The 9634-nt window shown below is 41.9% G+C and overlaps 1 protein-coding gene across 1 annotated transcript; it reads right to left on the reverse strand.

The window, feature by feature from the left end:
* Positions 1 to 673: 673 nt before the first annotated feature.
* Positions 674 to 3697, reverse strand: LOC100763700 (rhox homeobox family member 1). Its single transcript, XM_027433453.1, has 3 exons — positions 3312 to 3697; positions 2003 to 2048; positions 674 to 865 (listed from the first exon to the last, which is right to left on the reverse strand). Exons 1-3 carry the CDS (start codon positions 3695 to 3697, stop codon positions 674 to 676), a joined length of 624 nt encoding a protein of 207 aa, XP_027289254.1.
* Positions 3698 to 9634: the final 5937 nt, after the last annotated feature.

Here is a 9634-nt window from a genome sequence, read left to right on the forward strand (position 1 = left end):
ATAATAAGTTAAAGTATTGCTCATTTAAAACTTACAAATATAAATCTTATTCCCATTGTAGAACAGGTAGTTGTTGACAAGCTACAGAAAATAAAACAGATGCCCATCTTCCCATTTCTACTCTGGTATCCTCTGTCCTGAGCACTAGTAACCAGGTTTCCCTGTACCCCTCTAACTCTCCCCATTTCCTCTATATTTTTAAGTATAGCCTTTCATCTCTTCCCAGCTGACTCTGAACAGTTGTATAGTTTTGTGTCCAAAACTTTATCCTTAAGCCACTTGTCATTACTATTGCTACCAGTGCCAAGTTCACCCTCATGTACACTCCTGCTCCAATATGCTCTTCATGAGGAAGAGATGCTATGCCCAAGTAGGCTACATCACTGGTCCTCAAAGTACAAGGTAGGATGATGAAAGTCACCTAGGAATCTGCAGCAGAATGAAGATAGAAGTCCATTCTGTATATAACAAGTGTGTGGCCACCATATATCCCCTTATTCTGCTGTAGCAGAGAGGTCATTTCTTGTCCAAGCATTGGGCTTCTCTTCTGGCCTCCATTTAGCAGGAAGCTGAACAAAAAGTTATTCCATTCTATGGAAACAAGATGACAAATGCAACTAGTGTGTTGAAAAATCTAGTCTTTATTGTTATTTTATGTAACATGATAATGTTTTTATGACCAGCATGATTGGCCAAGATGTTGCCGGCACAAGATGAACCCTTTTGGTTCCTCGGGAACAGAAGTCCTCTCAGAATGTTCATTCCTCTTGAGGGAAGAGTTGTTCAGGGTCCCAGATGTGTCACAGCTGAGTAGTAATTCCGTCTGCATTTTCCTGTATTTAGCTCTCTTATTTTTAAACCAAGCCTGAAATCAGACCAAGATAGAGGCTGGTTTATTATACTAAGTAGCTAATATTATGGTGGAAAAACATACACAACTTCATATGGGACTGACATTCTCCCTTTCACAGAAGAGTAGAGTTTGCAATTCCTCACCAGCTTTTCAAGGCTGCAAGGGGTACCCAGCGTGGAGGACGTGCTCATGGCACAGGAAATCCTGGTTTCCATTCCACCACCACTCTAACCCATCAAACAAAGCAACTCAGCACAGACAGCACCAGACTCACACTTCTGCAGAAGCCTTTGGAAAATGAGCTGCATGGTAACCTCTGGGCCATTTAATTATTAATTTAATAATGGCCATGGTAATTATCAGGGCCATTCTTTAGACAGACTTTCAAAGTTGTCAGTCCTTGCCTTCTTCATAGTTAAAGCGGATTGGGGAAATATCTCAGGCTTGACACAGGATACCGATGGGGTAATTAAATTCAGAGCTGCATTCTTCTTACAAAAGAAAATCAGAAGAACCAGCCACAAGGGCTTTTCAGATGTGGTCTTATCCCACATCTTTTCCACCTTAATTTAACAAGTTTTCTCATTGTGTATAAAACAAGTCATTCCGTGCTCCGTATTTATTCACTTACTCTTTTAGCTATGTGCACGCATTTAGTATTTAGCAACAATTGAAATGCCTATAATGCTACTTCCTTCCATCACAGAAATATTTTCATGGCAATCCTGAGTTCCAACCTGACTCCAGACAGAAATACTAGGCAGAACATCTTTTTGTCACATGTAGTTCAATATTAATTAGGGGACATGAAGGTGTGTATGACATGCATACATCATAGTTATATCTATATATGCTATATTTAGACACACATAAACACAATTCCTTTCACACGGAGAATGGGAGACCCAGTTTCTTTGTCCCCGCCCAACCCTGGGAAAACATATTCCGTTACTTCCAGTAACATGGAAGAAACACAAGCAGGAGTTTACTTTTTCAAACACTTTCTACTTTCAAAGAACATATTAGCCCAACTCTTGTTTGCCCACATAAAGCAGGTGTAAAAGACCCAGGAGCTTCAGGTGTGGAAGACAAGGCCACGCTTGTCCTGAAGCCGGTCTGAAATGTAGTACCTGCCGAGCCTCTACTGACCTTAACCTTACGTTCATCCACCTGAATTAGCTCTGCAAGTGCTTTCCTGTGGAAAGAAAGGGACAGAGGTTAGCCATTGCCACTTGGGGGGGGCGGAGTAAGGAAAGTGCACATATATGATTTCTCCACGTTTTTATCCTGCTATACCAGCCCCTAGCTCAGCAAATAGTCTCTTCATCGTTTTTCAGTCAGGACTCTTTAGAAGTGACTTCATCTTGTCAAAACACTAAATATTGTTTCAAGAACTCCTTAGCATAGCCAAGGGAGACTGTTCAGTGGGTAAAGGGACATGATGACATTTCTGAAGACCTGATTTCAATTCCAGGGCCCCACATGATGGAAGGAAAGAACACTCTGTCTCAAATTTTCCACTGACAGTCACATGCTTAGGTTTTGTGTCATGCTCACACACATACTTATGTAAGTAAAATTCTTATAAGAAACTGTAGTTGAGAAATATATTGATAATTGACTGTATTGCATGTATTTGCTTACAGCAGTGTTCATTTTTTTCCTGTGTAGCTGTGCATGTTTTGGGTGGATACTGGGTATGGGTTTAAATCCAGGAAGACATGCTTGAATGGCAATCACCTTGATCTAATAATTACTAATATATATATTTATATAAAAGTGTATAATATCACACACACACACTAAGACAAGTGAGCCAAAGGGCCAGTCTAGTAGAGGTTGGGCTGTAAATTTGGGAGTCTCTTCTTCCCTTTGACATTGTTGAGGCTGGGTTTTTCTTGTCTGTGAGGCTATGCTGCCTACTAGGACTATCTGGCTCACCATATTGTGGTGGTTTATCCTGTGTCTGCCTCCCGTCTGCCTGTAGGACTGATGGGATTGAGGTGCCCATCAGTACATCTGGCTTTCTAATTGGGTTGCAAAAACAAACCAATCTTCAGCCTTGCATTTTAAGTACTTTTACGCCATGAACCATCGCTTCAGCTCCCACTGTATTTTTTGATACAGTATCTGTCACTGGTCCTGTTTTCACTGTGATCCCCAGGGATCTGCCAAGTTCTCACCTCTCCAGAACCAGGATTTCCTTTAGTAATTCTTATCTGTCTTAAGTTACAAAGTAAAATGGAATCGGCATGTAACTTGTGGAAAGAGATTTGGCCTAGCATTTCTAGGGCTTCTGAATTCAGTAGGAAAGATACAGTATTAAAACAAGCAAACAAAAACAAAAAACAACAAAACAAAACAAAACAAAAAAAACGAAGTAGCAGAGGTCAGGAGAGAGCAAAAGAGCCCAAAGTCTTGGAAACCAGAGTGGATTCATTGAAAAGCATGTACGTACCGTTGGAGAGCATCTGGATACTGGGTTTCTCGGAAAACCCTGTCCAGTTCACGAAGTTGCCCAAAGGTGAACTTATAGTGTTTTGTATGTCTCCTATTGGAGTTCTGAGAAACTGCTCCAACTGCTTTCCCAGGTACCTCCAGCTTTCTGTGTCCACGCACACTGGAGCTGGCCCGCATCTCCTTCGTTTTACGATTATAGGAGTGGTCATATTCAGAATTCTTGTAGTCTTTACCACCTAGCTCATGCAGGACTCGTACACCTCTTCCAAAGTGTCTACGGGCTGCTGCTGCAGCTGCCCTCTGCTGAGATTCAGTCAGTATTACTTCCTCATAGAAGCCCACCCCATAGTAGTCGAGGTCGAAGTAGAAGAACTTGTTCTCCATCACTAGAGCTTAGCAGGTAGAGACCACTGTGGGGCGCTGCCTGTTCCCTGAGAGAAAACCGTTACACCCGGCTGCGCATGTTCCACATATACACGCTCCTGGGTGTGGTTAGTTTAGTCACGGAAGCGTGGGAGGTGTAAATGTGGGCGTAGAGAGGTGGGTCTCCCCCACAGAAGACTGTTGCTGTTTGGAGGCACGGCAAAAGGTTGCTTGAAGTAATTCTGCTTTTACGATATCTTCAAGAAATGGGCCCCGAGTTGGACCTCAATTCAGGCATCTCCTGGATCTCAGAGAGGCCCCTGACAAGGACTAACAATGGATTTTAAGGTTATTTCGAGGGAGAGAATAAGGTAGGGAGAAAAATTCAAAAGAACACCATGTTAAACTTGGAGAACATCTCATGGCCCTACCTTCCAATGTCACAGCTCAATGTTTTCCCCACTGGAAAATAAGTTGGCATTACAAATTAGAGGCCTCTTCTCCGTATTTCTTTGAAGACACTGAATGCAGAATGGGCTTGGTCCATCTAGCCACAGGAGCAGGAATTAGAGCATTTTCCTTGGTAAGATCCAGTACCAAATGAACCCCCAGATGCTAGATTTTTAAAAATAGAATATTTGTCAGAATTTACATGTAATGCCCTGCTTACAGATTATCTCAAACAAAAGTGATGACATATCATAGAGGTCTTGCCCTCTTTATGAGAGAGCATTGAAAGAACTCTCTAGAACACTTTATACAGTGGTTAAATGAATATGTCATGCATTTGTCTTCTTTTTAAAAAATATTATTTTCTACATCCTGACAAGTTTCCCCTCTCTCCTCCAAGTCCCTACCTGCCAGGTCTCCCTCCAAGTCCTCCCTTCCCCTTTGCCCCCTCCTCCTGTTTCTTTCCAGAAGATGGCAGACCTCCCATGGATATCAACCAAACATGGCATATCAAGTTGTGGTAAGACTAGGCACCTCCCCTCTTATTAAGGCTGGACAAGGCCAGCCAGTATGAGAAATGGGTCCCCAAAAGCCAGAAAAAGAGTCGGAGATAGCCCCTGCTATCTGTTAGGAGTCCCACAAGAAGATCAAGCTACATAACTGTCACGTATGTGCAGAGTGCATAGGCCACTTGGTTGTCAGTTCAGTTGCTGTGAATCCCTGTGAGCCCAGGTTAGTTGATTCTGTGGGTTTTCTTATGATACCCTTGACTCCTCTGGCTCCTACAATCCTTCCTCCCTCTCTTCAGTAGGATTCCTCAAGCTCTGCCTAATGTTTGGCTGTGGGTCTGCATTTGTTTCCACCTATTGTGGGATAAAACCTATCTGATGACGATTAAGATGATCTATGAATATAGCAGAATTCCATTAGGAATCATTTAATTTACCTTTTCAGTCATTTTTGGTTCTATCCTAGGTCTCTGTGCTATCTAGGCACCGGGTTCTTGTGCTCCAGTCAGTGTCAGTGATGAGCTCCCTCTCATAGCAAGGGTCTCAAGCTGGACCAGTCATTGGTTGGCCACTCCCACAAGTTCTGTGCCACTTTCACCCCAGCCCATCTTATAGGTAGGACAAATTGCAGGTTGAAGGTTATGTAGCTGGGTTGGTGTCCTACTCCCTCCACTGGAAGTCTTGCTTAGTCACAGGAGATAGCTGGTTCAGGCTCCATAACCCCCATTGCTAGGAGTCTTTGCTAGGGTCACCCTTATGATTCCATGGAGTTTCCCTTCACTAGGTTTCCACTTTGGCCCTCCAAATGCACCCCAAATCCAGTTGTCTTTCCCAACACTCTCTTCCTCCTTTCTCCAACCTGATTTCTCCTATTCCCATCACTTCCACCCCACCCATTCACTAGAGATGCCTATTATATTTCCCCTTCCCAGGGAAATTCAAGTGCCATCCCCAGCTGTCCTTGTTACTTAGCTTCTCTGGGTCATCGGACTGTAGCATGATTATCCTTTACAGCTAATGTCCGTTTATGAGTGAGTACATACCATGGTTGTTTTTCTGAGTCTGGGTTACCTCATTCAGGATGAGTTTTTTCTACTTCCATCATTTTTTGCCTTGAAATTTACTGATGTCGTTGTTTTTAACAGCTGGGTAATACTCCGTTGTGTAAACATACCACATTTCTTTTATCTGTTCTTCACTTGAGGGGCATCTAGGTTGTTCCACATTCTGGCTGTTACAAATAAGGCTGCTATGAACATAGTTGAGCAAGTGTCCTTGTGGTACAATTGAGCATCCTTTGGGTATACGCCTAAGAGTGGTATAGTTGGGTCTTGAGGTAGATTGATTGCTAATTTTCTGAGGAATCTCCATATTGATTTCCAAAGTAACTGTGTGAGTTTACACTCCCACCATAAATGGAAGAGTGTTCCCCTTGCTCCACATCCTCACCAGCATGAGCTGTTGTTACTCATGGTTTTGATTTTAGCCATGTTGACCGGTATAAGATAGAATCTCCGAGTCATTCTTAATTTGCATTTCTTTGACGGCTAAGGCCATTCAACATTTCTTTAAGTACTTTTCTGCCATTTGAGTTTCCTCTTTTGAGAATTCTCTGTTTAGATCTGCATGTCATTTTTAATTGAATTATTTGGTTTGTTGATGTCCACTTTCTTGAGTTCTTTATATATTTTTGGATATTAACCCTCTGTCAGATTTGGGGTTGGAGAAAACCTTTTCCTATTCTGAAGATTGCTGTTTTGACTTATTGACAGTATACTTTGCCTTACTGAAGATTTTCAGTTTCATGAGGTCCCATTTATTAGTTGTCAATCTTAATTCCTGCATGCACTATTGATGTTCTGTTTAGGAAGTTGTCTCCTGTGTCAATGCATTCAAGGTTTTCCCCCACTTTCTTTTGTATTAAGTTCAGTGTATTTGGTTTTATATTGAGGTCTTTGATCCATTTGGACTTCAGTTTTTTGCAGGGTAATAGATATGGATCTATTTGCATTGTTCTACATGCAGACATACAAGACAATTAGACCAACACCATTTGTTGATTGAAGATGTTTTTCCCCATTGTATAATTTTGGCTTCTTTGTCAAAAATCAAGTGTCCATGGATGTGTGGATTTACTTCTGGGTCTTCAATTCAATTCCATTGATCAGCATGTCTGTTTTTATACCAATACCATGAGGATTTTATTAATATAGCTCTGTAGTAGAGCTTGAAATCAGGGATAGTGATACTTCTAGAAGTCCTTTTACTGTAAGGGATTATTTTAGATGTCCTGGCTTTTTTGTGCTTCCATAGGAAGCTGAACATTGTTTTTTTTCAAGATCTGTAAAGAATTGTGTTGGACACCTAAAAACACCTGATTCTTGACAAAGAAACTAAAATTATACAATGGAAAAAAAAAAGCATCTTCAGCAAATGGTGCTGACATAACTGGATGCTGGAGTGTAGAAGACTGCAGACAGATCCATATCTATTGCCATGCACAAAACTTATGTCTAAATGGATGAAAGACCTCGACATAAATTCATACACAGTGACCCACTTAGAAGAGAAAATGGGAGGTACCCTTGAACAAATTGGTACGGGAGACTTCCTGAATATAGCACCAGTAGCACAGACACTGAGATCAACAATTAATAAATGGGACCTCCTGAAACTGAGAAGCTTCAGTAAGGCAAAGGACACAGTCTGTAAGACAAAATGACAACCCACAGAATGGTAAAAGATATTCACCAACCCCACATCTGATAGAGGGATGATTTGGAAAATATACAAAGAAGTCAAGAACCTAGAAGCTAGCCACCAAAACACCAAACAACCCAATTAAAAAGTGGGGTACAGAACTAAATGGACAGTTCTCAATAGAGGAATCTGAAATGGCTGAAAGACACATAAGAAAGTGGTCAACATCCTTAGTCATCAGGGAAATGCAAATCAAAACAACTCTGAGATACCATCTTGCTCATGTCAGAATGGCTAAAATAAAAAAAAATGCCAATGACAGTTTATGCTGGAGAGGATGTGGAAAAAGGGGAACACTTCTCCACTGCTGGTGGGAGTGCCAATTCATACAGCCACTTTGGAAATCAGTATGGCGGTTCGTCAGGAAAATGGGAATCAGTATACCTCAAAATCCAGCAATTCCACTCTTAGGCATATACCCAAAAGATGAATATCCATACAAGAAGGAAATCTGTTCAACTGTGTTCGTAGCAACATTATTTGTAATAGCCAGAACCTGGAAGCAGCCTAGATGCCCCTCAACTGAAGAATGTATAAAGAAAATGTGGTACATTTACACAATGGAGTACTACTCAGTGAAAAAAAAAACAATGGAATCTTGAAATTCGCAGGCAAATGGATGGAACTAGAAGAAACCATCCTGAGTGAGGTAACCCAGTCACAAAAAGACAAACATGGCATGCACTCACTCATATATAGATATTAGATATAGAGCAAAGGATTACCAGCCTATAAGCCACACCACCAGAGAAGCTAGGAAACAAGGAGAGCCCTAAGAAAGACATACATGGTCCCCAGAGAAGGGGAAAGGGACAAGATCTCCTGAGCAAATTGGGAGCATGGGGGAGGAGGAGAAAGGGAGTTAGGAGAAAGAGAAGGGGAGAAGCGGAGGGGAGAGGAGGACATGAGGGAACAGGAAGATTGAGTCAGGAGAAGAATAGAGGAGAGCAAGAAAAGAGATCCCATAATAGAGGGAGCCACTATAGGTTTAAAGAGAAATCTGGCACTAGGGAAATGTCCAGAGGTCTACAAGGATAACCCCAACTAACAATCTAAGCAACAGTGGAGAGGCTACCTTAAATGCCCCTCCCCTATAATGAGACTGATGTCATTGAGCCTTCATCCAGCAACTGATGGAAGCAGAAGCAGACACCCAAAGCTAAGCACTGAGCCAAACTCCTGGAATCCAGTTGCAGAAAGGGAGGAGGGATGAGCAAAGCATTCAAGATCAAACTGGAGAAACCTACAGAAACAGTTGAGCTGAACAAGAGAGAGCTCATTGACCCATGACTGATAGCTGGGAAACCAGCATAGGACCAATCCAGACCACCTCAACGTGGGTCTGCATTGGTGTCAGTTAGGATGCCTGGGCAATCTATGGGCCATTGGTAGTGGATCAGTATTTATCCCTAGTTTATGGATGGACTTTGGGAGTCCATTCCACATAGAGGGATATTCTCTCAGCCTAGACACACTGGGGAGGGCCTAGGCCCTACTCCAAATGATGAGACAGACTTTTAAGATCCCACATGGAAGGCCTCACCATCCCTGGGGAGCAGAATGGGGATGGGATAGGGGGTTAGTGGGGGCATGGAAGGAGGGGAGGGAGAGGGAACTGGGATTGACATATAAAACAAGATTGTTTCTAATTTAAATTAAATAAATATAGAAGAAAATGTTTTGGAATTTTGATGGAGAGTGCATTGAATCTGTAGATTGCTTTTGGTAAGATGGAAATTTTTACTATATTAATCCTACAGATCCATGAGCATGGGAGATCTTTTTTTGTTGTTTTTTTGAGACAGGGTTTCTCTGTGGCTTTGAATGCTGTCCTGGAACTAGCTCTTGTAGACCAGGCTGGTCTCGAACCCACAGAGATCCGCCTGCCTCTGCCTCCTGAGTATGGGAATTAAATACGCGTACCACCACCACTCGGCCGAGTATGGGAGATCTTTCCATCTACTGATATCTTTGGTTTCTTTCTACAAACACTTGAAGTTCTTGTCATACAGGTCTTTCACTTGCTTGATTAGAGTTACACCAAGGTATTTTATATTATTTGTGATTATTGTGAAGAAGGGTGTTGTTTTCCTGATTTCTTTCTCAGCCTGTTCGTCTGTATATAATAGGACACAACTAAGAAAGAGAACTACAGACCAATATCCCTCATGAACATTGATGCAAAAATTCTCAATAAAATACTGGCAAATCGAATCCAAGAACATATCAGAGAAATCAT

Source organism: Cricetulus griseus, chromosome X (assembly GCF_003668045.3).
Source record: "Cricetulus griseus strain 17A/GY chromosome X, alternate assembly CriGri-PICRH-1.0, whole genome shotgun sequence".
In the NCBI taxonomy this organism is placed as follows: Eukaryota; Metazoa; Chordata; class Mammalia; order Rodentia; family Cricetidae; genus Cricetulus; species Cricetulus griseus.